We start from the raw sequence: 24,140 nt of genomic DNA, 5'->3' as shown, positions 1-24,140 counted from the left end.
CCACCTCAGAATGAGCTTGCTGATCATGCCTCTGTTTGGCATGGAGAAACGTTTCACTGCAGGAACTGAGACAGTGCAGTGTGTAGCATGATATTATTTACTAAATGCAGAGTATCAGATACTACACGTAACACCACTGCAAATTAGGCAGATTACTCTCCAGGCACATAGACACGCCAGGAAGAAAATACTAGGTAGCCTTTTCACTAGCTGGATGTCAAAAATAATCACATTGAAATTTAAAAAAAAAAAAGTAGCTTAAATCTGAATCCAGACAGGGAAGCCATCACCACTGAACAGTGGCCATGTGGGACAGGTGTGCTCACCAAGAGCTCTCTCTCATCCCAGACTGCCTCACTGCCTGATCATCAAAGCCTGTTAGAAGGCTTAACTGAATAGCTGCGTCTGGAATGCTAAAATCAATCTTCTTCCATATTACAGTGCTAAAGACCAGTCAGAGTTCACTACATTGAGTCACCCTAAAAATAAATTAAGGCTGCAGAGTAGTTAGGGGTTTTTTTGTTCTAATCTAGAAACAGCAGTGACGATGGGCTGACTAACATATGTTACTAGCTTCTGCAATCAAACGTTGCAGTCATGAATCCTCAGCTCGTGCCAATGCATCTGGAATTTGCATGTCATCTTCCATCCAATGTGTTAGACAGGTTTAGAGCTGTGCAGCCTCCAAGATCATACGACGTGAAGTGAATTCAGGCTGGCACAACCATAAACTACATAAACTACTGTTTAGGATAAATGAAAACCAGACATTGGGCATATATTGATCAAAAGCAAGGCGGGGGGGGGGGGGGGAGGGGAAGGAGGGAGACACAGAGAGAGGAGAAAGGGACAGAGGGACAAGGAGCCAAAGATTTGATTCTCCAAGTATTAAGAATCCTCTGCACTCATTCCAAGGCCACAAACATGCCCAGGTTGCAGTAGTTTGCTACTGGCACTGTCTGCTTACAAGTGTCCTCTCAGAGATGAGCCAGTTCAAACAGCATTCCTAGAGCTTCTTACAGCGCAAGCTGCTGACCTTACCAGCAATTGCTCTGACCCTTCTTCTTCTTAGCACTGTCATGTCTTAACTTCTCTCACCTGTTAAATCTATGTCTCTCTCACATGGGCTCACTCATCCCAGGAGCTCAAAACAAGAGGAAGCAATAGATATGACACTGAATGCAGTCCCAGAAATATCCCAGGAGCACAATCACTTATTTTCAATTCCTTTGTCTTCCAAATGCCGAGGCTATTTAGAGAGCTGACATACAGCGCTGTGTACAGTTAGTAGAGGACAGAATTTAGCTGGCAAAACTCTCACTGCTTATTAAAAACACACCATCTATCATGAGGCACTTTCCAACCCTCTGTTTACCAGATGTGAGGCAGAAGGGGTTGGGTAGAAACCTTCTCTTTGCTTCTTTTCTGTCTGTGCTACTCCTGAGCCAGAGAAACAAACTTCTGCACCTGAGCAGGCTCCCTCACACACCTGGTTTACTGGCTGCAGGAGGCTAAACAGAGCACTCTCAGTTGAGTTCTACATGGTGACCTTCATTCACCTTCAGCAAGTTCAGAAAACTGTCAGTAGTTCCAAGGTCAACAGGGATATCTATAGCATGACTACCAACAAGAGAGGAGTTCACAATACGATCTCAAAAAGCAAGTGGATTACAATTAAGCATTCACACTGAGAAACTTAAGTACAGTTAAGAGCTTGCCGTATGGACTACTCAAAGAAGATTTTAAAATCAGATTTCTGCTCTTATATGTGCAAAGACTGTTCTGAAGTTGTATTAACACTGAAGTGAATATAGATATGTGCTACCTACATGTAGTTTCTTGTCCTGTAAGGGGATCACTAGCTTCTTCTCCAAACATGGCATAAACTGTGACTGTATATTCTGTATTTGGCAATAGTCCATCCAGTTCGAGATCTGTTGAGGCCTCCCCAATTTTTATCTAAAAACACCACAAATAAAAAAGACACATTATTTCTGAATTAGCTCATGATGGGGAAGAATACTGTTTACACACTTGAAATTAGATACATGATCAAATGCTTTGCTGAGCACTTGTCTGTTACTGTTCCTGTGGTACTTGGCCCAAGATTTTGGGATTTTGTACAATAATCAAAAGAACAAAATTGTCAAAAAGCCAGAAGCTAACATACAGGTAAGAGGAATTTAAAAGTAACTAGTCACATTAGCAATGACAAAATAGTCCTCTCTAGAATGTGCAGCTACTGAGACCTTTTCATTCCCAGCTACACCTTGTTTCATTTTTGGTCACAGGACGGAAAGTTCATGGGAAGAATCTATTTCCATGCGCATTGACACTTAGATTTGTTGCTATTTAAGGTGTGTATAATTTTCCTTCTTCACTGAGAGCCACATTAACATGGACTGATTTGTTAATTGAAAAACAGTCTTTCTTAAGGGTAAGGCTCAGCTCTCCTGAACCAGCCAGTTTTCAGGGAGGCCCCATTTTTAACAGAATTATGTGCTCACAGCCACTCATTTAGTAGAGTACAAGCCTATGCGAGCTTTCAGTAGCTTCCTACACTCTCCACAAGTTCACATGCCCCTGCACGCTTTTTAGTGTTCTTGCTTGAACAGAGATGTTGTATGTGATCTTAATTATACATACAGAAACTTGAGCATAAAAGCTTTTAAATCCCAGCCCAGAAATTCTACTGTTTTTACTATTTTAGTGACACGAGACTGGACTTTACCTTGTCCCACCTTCTTTTCCTTCTAAAAATACCTTCGAAAAATCACTTTTGATGGAAGACACTATTTTAAAATATACAATTAAAAGTTGAACAGCACTAAAAGAAAACCAATAAATGTCACATCTGCAAATTTCATTTACTTTAAAGGTCCTGACGAGAACAAAGGCTAAATTTCACATTCTTCTGATAACACACTTAGAAAGTATCTTAGTTTTACTTTATTTTTTTCTTCCTTTGAGTGTTAGTTTTATATGATGAAACAGCATCATCTTATATATAATTTCAAAAGAGTCATTTCAATTCAGCTGAAATTGTTGCATTTTTACAGCAATGACATATAAAAGTAATCAACTGGTACTTGCACTTTATTCATAGCCTGTAGCACATACAGCACTTAAGGTAGACATGACAAAAACCACACAAACTGTTTGCTGATCAAGTGGGAAGTTAAAGGCCATGTGCCAGCTTGTCCTTTAAAAGGTTTATTTTTTGAAAGACTGCTATTCAAATACATCAATACATCACCTCCTTCTCATCTGCTGCAAATCCTTCCGTGAGGGGAGCATATAGGATCATGTAACCCGTGGCACCCGCTACTCCGTTCCACTTCGCTCTCATGCTGCTCTGTGACACATCATACAATTGCAGATCTGATGCCATTGGCAAAGCAACTGCAGGGGAACAAGAGACAGACACTTCAGTTGTCTCACTTGAACAACCGTCTGCTTTTCAGTTTATTTTACCCCAGGAAACATGAAGGAATATAGCTACCTCCAGGCATGGAAGCACTGTCTGTATGCCACAGCTATGAAAAGCTGATTAGTACATAAAAGAAGACAGAATTAGAGAAACAAGGAAACGATGACCTAAACAATTCTAATGCCAGGGCAGAGTTATGCCTTACAAAGCATTTCAGCTCTTTATCCTAAAAGGCTTTGAACACTTCAAGTGGGAAGATTTCTCTTCTTTAAGCACCAAATCATTCTGTTCAGATCCTGTCCTTCTCCCTGGTCTGCTATGGCAGAATGGGCAGGGTTGCTATTAGGAACAAGTAACAGTCCCCAGAGGTGGCTCTTTCTGGCAACAGTTCCCAAGCCAGAGCATGGGAGACAAACCATGAGGTAGGACACCCTGGAGGAAACTCTGAATGAGCACATTGTGCACATCAAAATATTTTGACTACAAAGTGCCGTGTGTTTAAGGCCTGGACTGTCCAAACTGGCTCTCAGGTTTGTATCAGTGGGATTATGCAAATGTTGACAAGATCATCCACTGCAAATCATGGTGGATGCTAACCTGTTGAGTACAACTAAACAGGCTGAGTGAAATTCAAACATAATTAGGTTTATTTGTGAATTTAAGGCACTAATACCAGAAAATAGCACCAATTTGCATTTCTGAATATTGCTTTGTATTTCTGTAACTCTTTAAAGCAGCTTTTTGCACTTCTCTGATTGTCCTCACTCTTTTTCTAGCAGAATAACATCTCAAGGCCTCTCCTACTGCTGTTACATCCTTGATGGATCTCACCAAAATACGCAGTCACTGGAGAGATACAAACGATTGTGTACAGATTTTGCTGGGATCAAGTTAATTTTCTTCATAGTTGTTAAAAACTTCTCGTTTCAGTAGTTACCACAGTCTTTTGGTTTGGTTTTAGTATGAGAATAAGGTGATAACACACTGAACTTCCCTTGGACGTAGTTTATTGTTTTATTTCCAGCAGCTAGTCTGTGTTTTGGAGTTATTATTAAAAGAATGTGAGGACTCACTTATGTTTTGGCTTTTGCCAAGGAGACAAAGGACTTACTCAGCTTCCCAGCTGCAGGTGCACAGGACAACACCCAGACTAGCACCCAGGATGGACAATGAGATATGCCCTACCATTAGCATCATGCTCTGTATATAGCTGGAGCCAGTTTTTCTGGCTCACTCTCTTTTTTTCCAGGACCAGTTGTTTGGTGTGATCATGGTTGAGTGTGAACTGCTGCCCAGGTCTTTGATCTTCCAGGATCAACTGTATGGGACTGCTGTTTCAGATTGCTGCTTGGGGATGGGCTAAGTATTGGTCACCAGATGGTGAGCAATTGCCTTGTTCATCACTTATTGTGTATATATTATTATTATTATTCTACCTTCCTTTGCTGTCCTATTACACTGTTCTTATCTCAACCTGCAAGTTTCTCCCTTCCCTTTCAATTCCCTCCCCCATCCTACTTTGCAGGAGGGGAAGATGAGCATGTGGCTGCATGGTCTTAGTTGTGGCTGGTGTTAAACCACAAGGAACTTTGGCTTCTCTTTTGGAACTTCTACACTGACAACAGTCCTTAAAATGACTCAAAGGGTCTGAAAAAGCAGAAGGCAACTGTTAATTTATATCAAAACTTTCCTATTAGGAACTCTGAAAGACTGTAATAGGCTGGATGTTAAGCCTCTACAAAGCTCTGCTTTTCATGTTTCTAAAGAATCTCATGTGTAAACACAGATTTTCAGCAACCAATTCTAATTACAATGCTAATAATTCATTGAGATTCCCTAATCTCCTTGTCCAAACAAAAACTGCACCCTGACTAGCTGACATCTCCAGTGAGTAATATATCTATTATATATCTACTCCACTCTGGTGAGATGCCAGCTGGAGTCCTGCATCCAGCTCTGTAGCGCTCAGCACAGGACAGACATGGACCTGTTGGACAGGGGCCAGAGGAGGCCACCAAGATGATCAGAGGGCTGGAACAGCTCTGCTGTGAGGACAGGCTGAGAGAGTTGGGGTTGTTCAGCCTAGAGAAGAGAAGGCTCTGGGGAGACCTTTTTGTGGCCTTTCCCTACTTAAAAGGCACCTATGAGAGCAATGTGGGCAGACTTTTTAGCAGGGCCTGTTAAGACAGGACAAGGAGTAATGGTTTTAAACTAAAGGAGGAGAGATTCAGGCTAGACGTGAGAAAGAAATTTTTTACAATGAGGGTGGTGAAACACTGGCCCAGGTTACCCAGAAAGGTGGTAGATGCCCCACCCCTGGAGACATTCAAGGCCAGGCTGGAAGGGGCTCTGAGCAACCTGATCTGGTTGCAGATGTCCCTGCTCATTGCAGGGGGGTTAGACTAGATGACCTTTGAAAGTCCCTTCGAACCCAAACTATCCTATCATGCCTATGATCCTATGATCCTATTCAACAAGCTCTAACAGAGCTCTTAACTTCCCATATAAAAACACGTCAGCCTCGTCCTTTCTTGTTCATTAAAGCTGTTCACTCAGCCTGTTGTTCAGGTCTGTAAACATGGGCGAAACTTCAACCTAGGCCTCTCTTGAGCTTTCTACTTCCAGATTTCCCATCTATCTTCACTTCCAAACCTTTCTCAGCCTACTTCCATCCTATTTAACCCCTTGTTGATGTGTTGACTTATACCCCCTGAATTCCGACACATCCTCTAATTACAGGGAGAAACTACCCATAAACATTTTCTAATGTACTTCAGTCTCTTGTCAGAGCTCCACTCAGACCTCTGATACCTATAGAAAGAAACTACATGTTGAGATATTCTAAAGGCACTTCCTACCACATTGTTTCACTCCTATTCAAACTGCCTCAGGATCACAGAGAGAATATCCGTCACGTGTCCTTTTCACAGAAATCACAGAAAATCACATCCTTATTTTTATTTAAAAAAATCTACGAGAAAAGTATCCTCTAACTTATGACTCTTATTTAAACTCTCCAGAGGAACTCATAGATACTCTAGCAATGTAAGTAATAATTAACAATGAGGTGACTGGAAATTAAACAACTAGTGTTTTCCACTGGAATTTTAAGGTGAAGAGTTCAGAATGTCAGATATAAATATCCAGTAGATAATGCTGATTTGCGTCTTGGACAGTTACTGGAGTATCCTAATACTCTGGTAACATAGAGACAAATTAAACGTACTGGAAAAGCAACTGCAATAAAATAAAACAGGTAAAAATATCTTTGCAGCAAATTAAAATATGAATGCATTTCATATTTATTTCAAGCTATAAGTGATTATTAAGTCAGAATCCTTTCTAATTATCTGCATGTTATGCATATTGTATGTGTCTATTTAAATTTCACATACCTGTAAGCTATTTTCCATGTTTGATATGGACAAATGTGATTGGTGGCTATTCTAATCTGTCAGTATCTCACACTAAGGCAGGAATGTAAACTACGATTTTCCATAGTTGTTCATTAGGATAGTAAAAAATACTTTGAAACTGCAGGTATTTTATCATGTGGAGTGATTAATACTTGCACATGTCAGGCTATTACTTCCAACACACTAGTAAAGACAGCTCTATAAAATGCTTGATGCTGCATGACTCTGGGGTGTGATCTGATCAGGTCTCACAAAGCCAGCAGGGCTAGGCTCCGTCAGAACTTGATTAGGTTACTTCAAAGGAATGCCAGGTGCAATATGAAACAATCCTCTTGGCTCAATATGTGACTGTTCTCTCCACCTCAATAAATTAAACAGGTCCTAACAGCATGTTATGGGATATAGCATGGCTGGAAATGACATTTTAGGAGACTGAGACAAAAACAGAAGTCTCAAATAATTTTATATGATCCTGTTTTATTTTATTTTCAGACTGGAAGATTAGCACTGACACAGAATCAAAGAACCATCGAGGATGAGGATGAGAGACACCTTGAGATCATCTAGTCTAACTTCCCTGTTCAGGCATGGTCTGCTAGAGCAGGTTGCTCAGAAGTATGTCCAATTGGGTTTTAAATATCTCCAGAGATGAAGACTCCACAACCTCTCTGGAAAACTTACTCCCATGTTTGACCACCATCGCAATAAAATCATGTTTTCTTCTGTTCAGATGGCACATTTCTTTAGTTTGTGCCCATTGACTCTTGTCCTGTCAGTGGGCACCACTGAGAAGAGTCTGGCTCCCTCTTCTTTATTCCCTCCCATCTGGGATTTTTACACATCAATAAGATCACCTTGAGCCTTTTCTCTTCCAGGCTGAATAGCCATGGCTGTCTCAGTCTCCCCTGTAATGAAAGATGCTCCAAGCCCTTAATCATCTTTGCAGCTTTTTGCTGGACTCACTCCAATAAGTCCACATTTCTCTAGTGCTGGGGAGCCCAGTACGGGACCAAGCATCTATGTGTGGCCTCATCAGTGCTGAGCAGAGAGCAAGAATTACCTCCCTCAACCTGCTAGCAATCCTTTCCTAGTGCGACCCAGTAGGCTCTTGGCTTTCTTTGTGACAAGGCTGAATTGCTGGTTCACAGTCAGCTTGTTGTTTACCAAGATCCCCAGGTCCTTCCCTGCAGAGCTGCCTTCCAGATGGTCAACCCCCTGTGTGTACTGACGCACAGGGTTATCCCTCCCCAGAGGCAGGGCTTAGTGCTTCCCTTTGTTGAACTGCATGAGGTCAAACGTTTTCCCCTTCATATATCCATGCTGACTAATTCAAATCACTTCCTTGTCCTTCATCTGTTTGGAAAAGGCTCTCAAGGATTAGTTGCTACATCACCTTCCCAGGGATCGAGGTGACAATGAAGCAGACTGTACTTCCCCAGATCCTGCTTCACAAAGGACTGACATTTGCTTTCTTCCAGTATTCAGGAACTTCTCCCATGGCCTACCAAGGATAATCAGGACTGTCCTCACAATGACATCATAGTATCACAGTATGTTTGGGATTGGAAGGGACCTCAAAAGATCATCTAGTCCAATCCCCCTGCTGGAGCAGGAACACCTAGGTGAGGTCGCACAGGAACATGTCCAGGCGGGTTTTGAATGTCTCCAGAGAAGGAGACTCCACAACCCCCCTGGGCAGCCTGTTCCAGTGTCTGTCACCCTCACTGAGAAGAAGTTTTTTCTCAAAGTTAAGTGGAACCTCTTGTGTTCCAGCTTGATCCATTACCCCTTGTCCTATCATTGTTTGCCACTGAGAAGAGCCTGGCTCCATCCTCATGGCACTCACCCTTTATATATTTATAAACATTAATAAGGTCACCCCTCAGTCTCCTCTTCTCCAAACTGAAGAGACCCAGCTCCCTCAGCCTTTCTTCATAAGGGAGATGCTCCACTCCCTTCATCATCTTTGTTGTCCTACACTGGACTCTCTCCAGCAGTTTCCTGTCCTTCTTGAACTGAGGGGCCCAGAACTGGACACAATATTCCAGATTTGGTCTCACCAGGGCGGATGTGGTCTTACCAGGGCAGTGACATAGGCCGACATAAGCCAGGTCCCTCATCACCCACAGGTACAGGCCATCCTGTTCCATGAATTTATGTGTGCCCAGTTCGCTTAAGCACTCCCTATATTGGTACTCCTCAAATGAGGGTAAGTCCTCCTTTTTCCAGACCTTCCCACTGATCTCAGCAGCCTGGGATTTCTAAAGGTCATTTTAACCCGTAAAGGTCGAGTCAAAGAAGGCACTGAGTACATCAGTGTTTTCCACTTCATTTGTCACCCGGTTCTCTGTCCCATTCAGGGGTGGGCTCATGTTTTCCTCAGTCTTCCTTTTACTGTTCATGCACTTCCTGTTACTGTTCTTGTTGCTCTTCACATCTCTTGCCAGATTCTGCTACAGATTGGCCTTGGCTTTCCTAAATTTATCCCTGCAAGATCAGACAGCAATTCTATGCTTCTCCTGGGTCATCTGCCTCTTCTTCCATCTCTTAAATACTTCCTTTTTATCTCTGAATTCTGTTAGGAGTTCCTTGCTTGTCCACGCTGGTCTCCTGTCACTTTTGTTTAATTCCCTACTTGTCAGTATGGACATTTCTTGAGTTTGTAAGATGTGGTCTTTGGGTATCAAGCTGCTCTTCTGGATCCCTCTTCTCTTCAGGGTCATATCCCTTGGGATTCTTCCAAGCATGTCTTTGAAGAAACTGAAGACTGCTATCCTGAAATCCAGAGCTGTGGTCCTGCTTTTTGCACTCCTCCCTCCTCTTAGACTCCTGAATACCACCATCTCATGGTCACTGCAGCCAAGGCTACCTGTGACTTTGCAACCTTCCATCAGTTCTTCCTTGTTTTTAAGTATCAGCTACGGCACAGCAGCTCTTCTTGCTGGGCTCCTCAATCACATTGTCAAAGCACTAGAAATTTTCTAGATTGCTTGAGCTTTTCCAGCAGGTATCAGCTATTGATACATCACATATTGACTTCCTGGCTCCTAGTGAGAACTAAAAAGTTACTCTTTACTGCCATTCCTAATATCTGTGATATTTACTAAAAGAGTAAATGTATTTTGTATATAAATTTATAAAAATGATATGATCAATAGCTGCATATTATCTCAGGTACTAGCACAGTTTCCAAAACTGTAAATATTTGTTCTAACAATATCCCAAGTCACCATTTTACAGACAGAATAAAACTGAATCATTGAGAAAGGAACTTACAGAAGTTACCTTGAAATCTTTGGCACTGATGGGAATCCTGTGCAGCTATTTCTGGTCCCACCAAATCCTCCACTCATGAAATCAACTTCAGCCACACACCTAATTTATAAAGCTTGGCTCTACACCCAAAGTGTAGGAATGTCCTAATTTAGCGTTCAATAAGACTGACTTCAAAGTTCAGCCCAGAGATAAAATTTCTCTCAATGTTTAAATATCCACAGAGCATTTGGACTTAAGAACTTAGCCCAGAATTAATTCAAACAGAAATTAATTTAAGGCAAATGCATTAAAAGAAACTAAATTGAAAGAAGACCCATTTTTGCATTTCTTTTCTACAAAGACTACTGCTGACACATTGTGATTAAATGCAGACAGTCAAATCCATACTGAACATGACAAGTATACTTACGTGTAGTTTCAGTCCCACGGAGGCCCTCACTAGCAGCATTTGAGTATACAGCAAATACAGCTATCTGGTATTCAGTTAAAGACATCAGGTTTTTCAGAACTGCTGTTGATGAGCTTCCATCTACCACAACCTGTTAAGAAGAAAATTCAACTAAATATGCATGAAGCAAAGCATATTAACATCAAATCAATCCATCTCTCAGGCAATTTTTACACTGGCATCTAAGAGTCAGTGTACTAAAGTTCAATTCATAAATCAAATTTGCTTCTGCTACCTTTATGTACAGCAAGGTGTGTGAAAAAAGAACAGTAAGCCTATACATAATGAAATGCATTTAACTGATATAAGTAGCCATTTATAACAACAGAATTGCTTAGATAAATAAAGTGTATGAAATACACTTTGAGTGTATATTGGGCACTTTTTGATAAAATTACTACATCATAAATATTCCTTTAGTACTATATATGTACACACACAGTACTTCAAATTGACATTAATACATATCCATGCTAAACAATTTTCTAGTATAAAAAGAAATAAAAATATATCCTCAGTTAAATCCTTTTGCTCTTCTGCCTTTCCCTTCAATTTTGTGTCAGCTGAAGCCAAAAGCTTGTTTTACTGCATTTTTTCCCACCTCCAAAATGCCTAAGTGCTATTCAAACAAACACCTCTCTCTAAATTTTCAGTGATCAGCTGTAGACATCCCAAAATATACACCCGTATCATCTTTCTTTTATTAATTATTTTTTCTTAGAACTGAAAATCTGGATTCATATCAGCTCCTACCTCTTCTGTTCTTGTGAACACAACGGTGCATGGGATGTCTATAGAGCTGGTTAAAGTAACCATATGTCTAAGCAAAAATACAGACCTGCCCTGTCCCATAAAAATGCTCATTGTTATAGTGTATTTACTTTTAATTACATGCCAGAAAAGCAGGCTGGCTACTACCTAACCTTCGCCACCATCCAATGAGACCATCTCACAGTATCACAGTATCACAGTATGTTTGGGATTGGAAGGGACCTCAAAAGATCATCTAGTCCAATCCCCCTGCTGGAGCAGGAACGCCTAGGTGAGGTCGCACAGGAACATGTCCAGGCGGGTTTTGAATGTCTCCAGAGAAGGAGACTCCACAACCTCCCTGGGCAGCCTGTTCCAGTGTCTGTCACCCTCACTGAGAAGAAGTTTTTTCTCAAATTTAAGCGGAACCTCTTGTGTTCCAGTTTGATCCCATTACCCCTTGTCCTATCATTGTTGGCCACCGAGAAGAGCCTGGCTCCATCCTCATGGCACTCACCCTTTATATATTTATAAACATTAATGAGGTCCCCCCTTAGTCTCCTCTTCTCCAAACTAAAGAGCCCCAGCTCCCTCGACCTTTCTTCATAAGGGAGATGCTCCACTCCCTTAATCATCTTCGTTGCCCTACGCTGGACCCTTTCTGTAGTGGGTTTCAGAGCCCATATAGGGAATTTCACAGTAAATTTAAATAAGTCCACAGATTTTCTGTCTTATTAGTTGTTGCTGTTGTATTAAAAGGTTCTGGGAAGTTTCTCTTCCTCTTACCTCTTCTGGTTGTCCTCCTCGAGTAGGGTAGTACACAACCCTGTATTTTTCCACCTTGCCTGGTGCATGGGTCCAGCTCACCCGGAATCCTCGAGCTGTTACTTCCGATGTGACCAAATCCGAAGGAGCCCCGAGTGAAGCAACAATTGTTCCTAGGTTAGAGGCAACACAATTTTTTTCAGTTTCCACTTGCAAATAATTATTTGGTTTGTTGTATTCACTGAAGCTCCAGAGAGCACTCCTCATCAGAAAATCAAATAAATGGCTACTGCACATTTATTTAAGTCATTTTCAGAGGAAACACAGAACTATTAATGGGTACTGCACAGGGCGTTTTAACTGGGACTAAGCCTTCATGGTCTTTCATAAACCTTTACATGAAAGAGATATAAATACAAAAGTAAGCCTTCCTGTCCTTTCTCCCGTCACTCGTTCAAGCTGTTCATTCTGGTTTTTGGTTGGTTGGTTGTGGGTTTTTGGTTTGTTTGGGGTTTTGTGGGTTTTGTTTTGTTTTGGTGGTGGTTTTTGTTTGTTTTTGTTGCTTTTTTTTTTTTTTTTCAGGTTGCCTTCCTCCCAGTCGTGAAAAACACCCAAGTCCATACACAGCTGTGATCTCCTGTGCTCCTCTGCAGGCTGGAAACTGATACGCTGCCTGTCAGCAGACTGAAGTGCTGCAGTGGATGCTCATCTTCTCTGGCAACCATTCCTTTCCACAAAGATGTCCCATCTCTCTATGGTTTTCCCATCCTCTCCCTCTCAATTTCCCAACTGACTGCTTATTCCCTCTGCAAGACATAGCTAATATTCTGCATTTCTTCCAGTTTCCAGGTGAATAAAAAGAGAAAAAAAAATACAATGAAGCCTTAACGATACACTCTTTTTCATTGCACAGGTAGAAATATGTGTGAAAGACAGCCTTCCTTACCGATACATATTACAGGCTTATTGAAAAATCACTCAGCTCTTCTGTGGTATTACAGAATCACAAACCAAGCAATACAAACAAAATCCACTGAAGCTTTTCAGAAATAATTTCCTCAGATAGGACTATCTGGCAAATTGCAACCGTTTTTCGTGGCCATTTATTTTGTTCAGGAAAGCAAAAAGATACTGAAGTCACAGACTTTTTTATGTAAGAACTATTTTCTTCAGCACCATCTTTCCTTATGCTCTGAAATATACTTTTTGTGGATTAAATAAGGAAGAGAAAAAAATTTTGGAAACTTATGAGACAATAAAAACAGTAAGTTAAGAGATGGAAAGCACAGCACAAATGTAGCAATTCCATGTGCAGCTGTTAAAGTAATTTATTCCCAAACCTGTGTATTACAAAAATTTTTTCCTTACCCACCACTTGGAAATAGTTACAGAAGGATAACTATATATTACTGTATTTTTGGTACTACCAAATACCATAATATTTACCACTATCAAAGACAGAGAGCAAAAGATCAAAGATATCAAAGCAAGAATAGAACATACCAAGGAAGATAACATCCCTGGCAATGTACTTTCTTGTAAGCAAAAGAATATACAGCATGAGTCAAGTGTCAGAAGCCAGCGTAGAACTACAGGTATTTGGAACAGGATTTGTAGCTCTAAGTTCATATTAAGTTACATTAGATCTTGCTTCTTATTCACCTTTGATTTCCTTTTCCTGTTCCTCTACTCGCGAGCACACAGTTCTGGTAAGACCTTCCACGATGGTATGCATGAAGTTAAAGTCAGCAACGTTGTAGACGTGTGTGCTGTCAGGTTCAGAGGCAATTTCTTTGAGTTCATTTATATCTGCATTCTTTACACCTTTCATTAGAAAGAACAATAATGAAAATATTTGCAGTGAAGAAGAAAAAATCTGGTATGCAGAGGGTTTGATAAAAAAAATTACTAAAAATTTAATTATTTCTGTTTGTTTTAATAATCAACTACAGATTGCTCTGTCACTAAGATGTTACTTCAAGATGTTAATTTCTGTCAGCGTAACTGGCATTTTTTTAGTTGTCTCTTGATAATGTAGCATCCATGTAAACTACTGAACTCCAGTTACAGCAGCAATGAATTGGAGAACATATTGAAGAAGATCTAAATTAAGGATGATACTTACTGGACACAGACAGAAAAGAACACGTCCTTAATATAGACAACACCAGATACAAACAAACCAGAGTATAATAGGATACAACATATGGATATGGCAGAATACACACCAATAGCAAACAGCTCAATGCCAGCATCTCGTAGGTTTTTAGCAGGAGGGATAACATCATCTTGGGACTTCCCATCAGTGATCAGTATACCAATTTTAGATACTCCAGGTCTTGCACCTGCTTCAGGCTTAAAACTGTTTTCCAAAATATAAGTTAAGGCAAGACCTAAAAAAGGGAACATTTTAAAATACTTCAAATGGGGAAAAATATCCATTCATTTTGCTAATATCAAAGTATTTGTCTTTCCATTCAATTTAAAAATCACAATAAACATTTTAATGAAGAATAAGTATAAAAGAAGAGTTTATTTACTGCAAGATTAAATTTTAACAAGTGACCTAAACTACAAAGAAGGTAACATTCATCTTTAGCAGCCTTTTGGTCAATCAATGTATTTTAAACTAGCTATGGAAACCTAAATTGATCTTCCTGTTAACCCATTGTCTTTTCTTTCTTCCTCTACAAAATTAGCATAAGAAGTCCTCTCTCCTTCTACCTACATTGCTTATATGAAAGCACATGCTCTGGATAGCTTAATAAATCCCAATACTACATAAAATCTTACTTTAATTTGATTTTTCTTTCCAATTTGCAAGCTGAAGAAAAGGTTAAATAAAGCTTAGGGAGAATCTGATTTTAATAACTGATGATTATATGAAGGGAAGGAACAAGAACAACTCCTCAGGGCAAACTTACACATCACAATGAGATCCCATCTGAAAACTCTCTGAAGTCTCCCACAGCACAGGTTCCTAACTCACCTACTTCTAACGCGCATAAAAAATAATTGTGATAGTTTACTACTTGCTGCCTCGCAGTAATCTCACTCCTAGAATCACACTACAGTCCTTCTGTCTTTCATCCCACTGGAATCTTTCCATCCATCAAAATAAAGGCTGTTGCAGAAGAGAAGGAGAATTTTTCACCTTCTCCTCTTCCCTCCCCAACAGAGAAGGAGAGGAAATAAATAAATAAATAAATAAATAGGCAGCAATTTACTTAAAGCCATGTCTGGATCCTTGGATATACCATTCTCCAGCAGGACAGCCAGTGTTACTAACTGCTGCTTTGATGGAGTTGTATTCACAGGCTGAGAGGTGTCCTCCATTTATCAATCACTAAGTGTTTTCTGGGGCTTCAGTGCTCTAAACTACTAAAAGGTCAATGGAAACCCAAAAGCCCTGGGCGATCATTTGAAGTTACTATTGCCAGCTGTCAGATACTAAACTACATCGTTTCCTTCCCCAGAATAAAGCTCTGTGCATGAACATTATGAATGGATTTTGCATTTTCTTCCTAGAAGGCAGAAGATTTTAGCTCCAGCACAGAGAATTCATTTACATTTTGTTTTATGAGACCTTGTTCTGATCAAAAAGATTCCCAGTGAGGCCAATGAGACAAGCACTTCAGAAAAGACTTCACTGACATTGGATAAAGCCATTAGCACGATGCAAAAACTCTAAACTTTTTAACCTTCATAATAAGCACTAACACTTCTCAGCCTGTGCAACAGAATGTTTTTTAGCAAAAGGCAAAAGCTAAAACATACACTGTACCTGTTAACGTATTCCCTCCCTTATATGGGAGATTACGGACTGCATCCAAAACAGCATCTTTTGTGCCATAGGCATTCAAATGCCATTCAATTCGCGGATCACCACTGTACTGTGCAAGACCTAAGGAACCAGAGATTAAGGTAGTACAGTAGACAATAAAGCATTTTTTTACAAGTATCTACACTTTACATATTTGGTTACCAGCAGCTCACTGTAGTAAGCTTACCATAAGTAGCTTTGCTGCCATACTAGAAAAACTGCATTGCTTGATGGCAAAAAATAGTATAGAGTTTTTCTTAGTGGTAGCTCTTCAATGTATTTTCAAAGGCTTTCAAGTGCTGAGAGAAGTAAATGAGAAGGAGCACACACATTTTTCAGAGTTTAGTAAGATTTGAAGAAATTGTTTTTTGAAAAAGAACAGATTTTGACATGCTTTCAAACAGAGTAAAATTTAAGGAGCAGCACACAAATACAACATTTGAGTCAGTTTTGGTACATCCTTCCTCTGGAAATTAAACTGCAGGGGGTTGATTTAATGCTGACTGAAGCCAGTAAAACTGTTGCCACTGTTTTTTCTTTTCCACTGACATTGCATTAGAGTTTACTTAAGGTGAGTGTGACGGTAAACTATGAGGAATTAACGCTACAAACATTCTAGCAGCATTACTCTTATGACAGAAGTGCTAGTTCCAGGTGAGGATGAATCTTGCAAAATAAGAAGCATTAAGTTGTTAATTACCTTGAAATCATAATATTTCTGTAGCAATGTAAAAATGTTAAGAAGAAATACGGCACCTTACCTACTCTTGTTTTCTCAGATCCTACATTGAAAGCGGAAACCAGGTTTTCCAGGAACAGTCGAACGAGTCTGAAATTGAATCTGCCAATACTCCAAGAACCATCTACCAGTATCACAATATCTGCGATTGCTGGAGTTTTACAGGTAAACAGGTTTTCTGTAAATCATTAAAATGGAAATAATATTGTTAATTCAACACTAGAATTGTAACTCAATAAGTATATACCTTCCTCCTCCCACTAAGCTTAATACGTAAAGATTTCTTTCATAGGCAAAGTGAGAAATAAGCAAAATCACTAGACATTTGTTCTAAATGCAGTAATGGAACAGTCTGGACATTATCTCCTTCAGTTCTTTCATTAAGCTGTTCAAAATTACTGTTGGGAGATCCATTAAAAAGAGACGCTGCTTCTAAAAATACAATACTTCAGAAAGAAAAAATTAACTGTCATATAACACAATCAAGCCAGTAGTTCATTTTCATTCTCAAGAATATACATACACAGTATACAGTTCATAGCACATAACCTTAGAGGAAGACAGCGCAGAGAGCGCCGTCTAAAGATGCAGACATCCAAAACAGTTGCCAAGACCCCTTTTATAGCCAACATAGAAAAGCAGGTGTTTCTATACATCTCAACAACTCTGTAGAAAAATTTGTTTAGCTGCCATTGCGGACTTCTAAAGTTAGAAGTGAATCTCACCCTGGGAGTCAAGAGTAAAACTGAAGGTCAATTCAATATGCTGAATTAACTCTAAATAGGAGGCACTCAATACAGCAAAGGTAAAATGCCTCAAATTCAAATTCTTAGTCTCTATGAGAACTAGCACCATGTGAAGATATAGTCTTACAGATCTACAGAAAAGCACCCAACAATAATTTAAAAAAAAGCATTAAAATAGCAACAAAGAAGACCTGATAATAATTAGCAGGGGTGCATATTAGTAGTCTCTAAGGATTAGCTAACCAGTGGGCAAATCAGAGGAAATGGGAGCAGAGATTAGACACAAATCACAAGGTAAGCAGACAAGAAGGTTTTCAGGGACACTGATTCTTTACTTTTGCCTAAGCAAAAGCGCCACATTCAGTTTGAGAAGATGACAGGAAGGGAAGTAAGAGAGAGGAGGAGGTTTCCATAACCTCAGGCAGAATTGCCACATCCCACAGAAGTGGCAGCGTGGCTGTAAAAGCGAGGTTGCTGCAATGGTGGATTCATACTGTAGGGAAGGAAAACAAATGAGTGATGTTACACAGGTACACTAAACAAGAGCTTTGGTTTAAATATAAAAGTAGCAAACTCTGCACCAGATTGACTGCAGAATAGAGATGGAAGTAGGAAAGTCAAAAGTAAAGCATGTTGGCAGAAAGGGAAATGCATCACAGAGCATTTAGGGATGCAAATCATGTCCCTGAACACAGTAAAAAACCTGCAGGTTAGTGAAGTAAGCTGCAGACCAACTCTTATCATTAATGTTTTCAGGATCCAGTGGAAAAATTAGGTGATAAAGAACACCAACACATAAGGTGGTACTAACAGGAATCACCAAGTACATTGCTAGAAATAAACTGATCTTGAGCAGAGATGCTCAGCGAATAAAAGTAATTCAGTGAGAAATAATGAAGAAGGTGCCTGCATTAGCTCACAAGCAGCTCTCCTGTTACAGAGAGGGAATAGAGCACACAGCAATTTAAAACTTTAGCACCATATTATTAATGACAAAATTTTCATTAAAGACAAAACGGTGTCACAGGCATAAACAATGTGAAGAAAGACTTCAAACAATTAGTAACAATTAAGAGTTAGATTCATACTGTAGTGTAAATCCACTGAGCAAGAAATCCAATCCATAAAGTTACAGTTAATGTCTTAAACGTGCACTAAAAATGTTTTCAGAAGAGCAGAGAACATTTCCTACGTGCAGCTAGCAGTGTAGAGTAAGTTCTAAACACATGACAAAAATTCCACTTACAAACGTGCCAAAACAAATATTTTATTTCAGTTTTTACAGTACAAGACAACGCTATTTGAATTGGCAACACATTTTAATGTATAAACACTGGGGAACATTTAGTAAGCATCAGAAAAAAAGGATCTTAAATTGGAAGATAAATCCAAAGCAGGTCCAAATCTTTGTATAACTGAAGTCAACAGGAAAGCTTCTCTTGATTTCAGGGCGACTGGAATCTATTTTGTGATTAATAGGAACTTACTGGTCATGGCAAAATTCATGTTTTAAATATCTTTGTCAAATAAACTTCCTGTTAATCAGGCTGCATTACTTGCAGTATTTGTCTTCCATTAACATGCGTTTCAATTGTGCCATCCCATACTGGCCACAATTGGTTTCTTCAGCTTCAAAAGAACTATTGGTAAAGTAAAACATTACTCGACACCAGTAAGAATGACAGAACTGGCCCCCTGATTCACATCCAAGCAGCTGTACTGCAGCACAGATGTACCTTTTCAGTATGATCCCAGCAGCTTAATCATGTAGTCCAATGAGGATAACAGGATTTATGCAGCTGCATTTCTCTTCTCTACTTCTAAAATCTTATGCTTACTATGAAACCCAGTTAGTACCTTAGATCTTAATTGTTTCATATCAACAAGTTTTGCCTGTAAGGCTTCTTTAATCCTGTACTGATGGATTTGTGAATAAAACCTTTCATTGGCTTTAGTAAATCCATCCAGTGCAGAAAAATCCAAAGAATAAAGAAAACAATAACGGCATTCCTTTCAATATTTTATTTCCACATCATCAGATCAGTGCAAATAGTATCATTCAATTATTTTCTTGTTAAAATAGCACGTGTGGTTTGATCCAAGACTGTACTGCATTGTCACAGAATGTGAAAATTTGATTCGTTCTTCGTAGATAGGAGATACTTGTTGAATCTTTTCTGCATAAAACATCTAGGTTTTGTTACTTCTGTACACCCACTATTTGCTTATGTTTTCTCCTTGTTGTACTTAATAGAATTGTAGATAGTTCCCTAAAATGGAATAAACAACAGTGAGATATTAAACAGAATAACATGCTGTATAGAAATCTTTAAAACCTGTTAGGAATAAAAACACCATATCATCCTAGTTTATAAAGTTCATCTAAAAGACACAGTGTGTAGAAATAATTTACACACCCCACAGAGATTAGCCAGTTTCCATTGTGAGTTCTAGCAAATCTTCTTTTCAATAGTCTTTCCATAGAACCATACATGGTCATGAATTCCTATAGGGTTTGAGGACAATTCTGAAGATTTCAATTATCTAAAGATAACTTCAATAGGAAATTTTCTCACAAACATTTCTTAAAGGAGGATGACAGCATATAATTCTATGTAGCATCCAACACTCAGTGTTTTAGTCTACTACAAGCTTCAATGCTATGATTAGGTTGCACGTTTCCCTTTTCCTTGGTTATCAAGAAAACAGTAATGAGAAAGAAGGTGCTTCTTTCCTCCGGATTTTACAATACTCACCAGTTGCAAGAGCAGGACAGTATGGAGGAGATGAGTTACCTAAATTTGTATGTTTCCTAACATTATATAGATAGCATTATTCTGCTTCAAGTGATGCAATTCACAACAAACAACGGAACCTGCAATTTTTACATTTGAGAAAAATGACAGAACTGCAAACACCCTAAAGCCAGAAAAACAGCTTCTATATTTTACAGCAGCAGCTGTCTTCAGTGCATCCACCTAGCGGAGGAGTTTGATGGGGAGAAAGCAAAAAATTAATGGACTTTCTGTTAAAAATGTACAACCTTTCTAGCACTATTTGGCAGAAGGAACTTGCCACTCTGCCATGAAGCTAACTGAGGAGAAAGGGGCCTGGTCTGCTGCTTTCTGCATGTCACAAATGAAGGCATGGGCACAGAATTTCACCTCCAAAGACATCAGCATACAACTAAATGCTACCATTGATGTATTAGGACAAGATATTTGCACAAAAACCTGCTTTAGTAGTGCCAACAGTCATATCATCTCTCAAGCCCCCAGACACTAAAGGTGATGCAATTGCTTGCACTTCTGCTCAAGTGCTAAAGCACTACCAAGACCCGTGTCAGAGTTTGGCTGAGAGTGAAGCCAATCAATGCAATGCTGAGAAAAAAATCCAGCTAGAACTTTCTGGGATAGAGGGAGAGTTATTGGACCCTCGAGATGTCCTATTGAAGGGAATGGAGTGCGGAGCCAGGACTGCGGTGGGCTCTGGCAGTGCGGGGGATGCACAGAACTGAGCCGGGAATGTGGCTTCTGGAAACGCTGAGCTCCTCTATGGACACTGAGCAGCCCTACGAACACTGAGCTCCTCTCTGTGACTGCATTTTCAACCTGCTCTTGTTCTTTCACACATGCATTCAGTGAGCAACGTTAGAACACAGAAGTTTGACCCAAATAACTGCAAGCATTGCCAAGACACAAATACAAAACTACGATTTTTAGACTAGAGTAGTAGCTCAAACTCTTGGAGTTAATACTACTGCTCTTTGAAAGTTCTTTGAAAGGCAAAGGGAGAAGCAGCAATATAGGCATTGCCACATGGGAGGACTCAATGCCTTAGAAGAACCAGTTCAACTGGCACGCAGTTATGATACTTTTTGCAGAAACACATTTGATATTTTGACTCCTCTTGGTATGAAACTCCATTCTTACATTCAAGAGCCAAAACACACACTACTTCTCCTAGAAGAAGTTAAGACTATAATTCTTTTTGAGTCTGCAATATGTTGTTTCCTTTCTTACTCCCTGTCACAGTGGAAAAGTTGAATAATATATGTGGAAGGAGAGAAAAAGTTCAAATAGAGGTCAGTAATAATACAGTATGAATGGAAGACTCGTTCACAGGGTAACAAAGCACAAAAGGCAAGAATCTTGATGACAGAAGCGACTGAAAAATACCTTGTGAATAAAGCATGAATGACAGAGAAAAGTCAGTCCTCCACAGTGATTGACAGCACCACAGCTCAGCCGAAGCACAAGGGCAATATAAATCTACATCAGCAAAACGTCACTTCTTTTAAAAAAGGGTTAACAAAATACAGGGACGTGAGCCACTGCTCAGATCCAAAATTCAGCAACTCACTAGTCCATGCGTCTGACATTGATATTATTGCACTGTGCTGGTGATATCATCATTGCACTTAGACCTGAGTTTAACACATCCCATATGTCAGGCTATGGACCAGACAAATGCATCCAACATCACTGCTTTTCTTTGAACTAGATCCAGCCATAGCTTGAATTAGAAGGACTCAAATGCTGGAACATCATTAGTTTGAAAGAGCAGCCCAACGAGGTTAGAAGTTTGTTCCCGCTCCTTAAAAAAAAAATTAACAATAAATAAAAATAAAGCAGACAGCCCTTTCCCATGCACCTTGCTCTGTTTCAGGCCCAACTGGCAGGCCTACAAATTTGTTATTTGGGGAGTTGGAATATTAAGATTTACTGAATCTGTTGCGCCTAATTATGTCACATTTGACTGTGAACGCTGTAGTTCAGTAATTTTGCTTCTTTTAAAAAGTACACATAAATAAATGTTATTATTCAAAGCATATATTTTGAATTTAAAGTCATGAAACTAATTAAGTTGCTGATAAAACACATTAATTGCCTACACATACTAGTGATAATTCCCAAGTGCAAGAGAAGGAAGTCTGCAGCAACTTTCTATGCACCTTTCTTTTTCAATGGTAGTTGTGCTTCCGCAGTAAGCAATCACTAGCTCAGAAAAACTTTTAGAACTTTCTTCCCACTTCTTAATTTTTTTAATTTACTTGAGAGATAGAATAAATATAACAGGTAACTATGAAAAGAAGTGCTGATATTTTCTGGCAGACCATTGCTGATTGATGGCACTGAAGCACCTGATGTCCACAGCAGCTTCCCAAACAGCAAATCTAAACTCTCATGGTCTGTGTACCTTGATAGAAAAATATGTCTAAAAATCCCCCTGCAGTTAAACTGGGAGTTCATAACATCTATTTAACAACTTCTTCCAACAGGCTACACGTCAACACAGAACAAAACACACGGCTGAAATCTTTCCTGACACTGAAATTCAACAGGGCAAGATACTGTGTCTATTTAGCCATAATGATTTACAGTGAAGATGGTCCGCAACCCTCCCGTAAAGTACATGCAACCTTAGAAACTCTTCTGCAGATTACAGTGATAATTCTCTCTTTGCTCTGAGTTCTGCATCTGGGTGCATGGATGTTTTAAATGAAACAGCTGTCTCAAAATCTAAATGACTTTTCAAGGCAGAGAACTATAATTTTTTATTAATATGGTCATAGTTATCCACCATTCCTGTGTAACGAATACGCCAGATTTTGAGTTATTTTTCCCTTCGCTTTAGTGAAGTATGAAATCCCTGAGACAGTTTTCTCTGGCTATCTAGAAGGCAGTTAATCAGGGGGCTGTAGACAAAACTGGCACTAAGAAATCCTCACCATTAATTAAGCTGTAAGTATAAATCCCTCTAAACCGTGATAAACAGCTGGTCTGTGCCTCAGCTTGTAACTAAGTTACAGCTTTAACCCAACAGGTAAAGTAACAGAAAAGAGCTGCCTGAGAAAACAAGCTGCATGTCTAGAAAAGTTATTAACACAGAACTAATTACAAATTAGTTGAAGCAAGCTGCTACAACACTGTTACTTCACAGCCCAGCATATAGATCCAGGTATATATGATGTTGTGGCAGTGTGTCCAGAAAGAAAAAGAAGTGCAGTACAGTTACAGTGCAGACTTAGAAAGTCAATTCCCTATTTTACCTTCAATCATTTTTTAAAATGGTGTTATCATAATGGAACCAATGTATATGCTTATATAAATATAAATATGTAGTGATCTTCAGAAGCGTCACTAATTTTGGATGTCATGTGCCAATCCACAAAAGCTCAGGATGAAATATGTGCCCTATCACATGTAACAATTAATCCGTTGTCTAATTAGCAGAGATGTCTGAATGAACATCCTACTCTGAAACACCTCTGACTTCCAGAATCACGAGGTGATAGAGGTGGGAAGGGACCTCTTGGGACTGCCTAGTTGAACTGCCCTGCTCAAAGCAGGACAGCTACCACAGATTCCTCCAGGCCACGTCCAGTCAGGTTCAAGTGACTTCAAGGGCAGAGACTCCACAACTTGAGTAGCCTGCTCCAGTGTCTGACCATCCTCATAGCAAAAAAAAAATAGTGCTTCCTTTGATTAAACAGAATTTACAGTTAATTCCATTTGTGTCCACTCTGTCTTGTCTTTTGACTGGACACCACTGAGAAGAATCTGGCTCTGCCTTCATTATACCTTCCAATGTGTATTTTTATGCATTGGTACGATCACCCTTGAACCTGCTGTCCTCCAGGCTGAATGGTCCAGTTCTCTCAGACTCTCTTATGAAAGATGCTCCAAGTCCTTAATCATCTTCATGGCCCTTCACTTGACTCATGCCAGTAAATTCATGCCCTTC

At 39.6% G+C, this 24,140-nt stretch overlaps 1 protein-coding gene across 12 annotated transcripts in view; it reads right to left on the bottom strand.

Moving 5' to 3' along the window:
• Positions 1-24,140, bottom strand: part of COL14A1 (collagen type XIV alpha 1 chain) — a 127,143-nt gene that overhangs the window by 73,371 nt on the left and 29,632 nt on the right. For all 12 annotated transcript variants that reach the window (XR_010470762.1, XM_065054335.1, XM_065054333.1 and 9 more), the window contains 8 exons: positions 16,670-16,825; positions 15,870-15,989; positions 14,314-14,478; positions 13,748-13,909; positions 12,107-12,258; positions 10,532-10,661; positions 3,257-3,402; positions 1,830-1,959 (listed from right to left, as the gene is read on the bottom strand). Coding sequence is in view for 11 of the 12 variants with exons in the window: in XM_065054335.1 (XP_064910407.1) it covers positions 1,830-1,959; positions 3,257-3,402; positions 10,532-10,661; positions 12,107-12,258; positions 13,748-13,909; positions 14,314-14,478; positions 15,870-15,989; positions 16,670-16,825 (1,161 nt within the window). In the remaining variant the exon portion in view is untranslated. The remainder of the gene's footprint in view (positions 1-1,829; positions 1,960-3,256; positions 3,403-10,531; positions 10,662-12,106; positions 12,259-13,747; positions 13,910-14,313; positions 14,479-15,869; positions 15,990-16,669; positions 16,826-24,140) is intronic.

Source organism: Columba livia, chromosome 2 (genome assembly GCF_036013475.1).
Source record: "Columba livia isolate bColLiv1 breed racing homer chromosome 2, bColLiv1.pat.W.v2, whole genome shotgun sequence".
NCBI classification, from domain to species: domain Eukaryota; kingdom Metazoa; phylum Chordata; class Aves; order Columbiformes; family Columbidae; genus Columba; species Columba livia.
The sequence above is the reverse complement of the archived record's forward strand: the minus strand, read 5'-3'. Positions and strand labels throughout refer to the sequence as shown.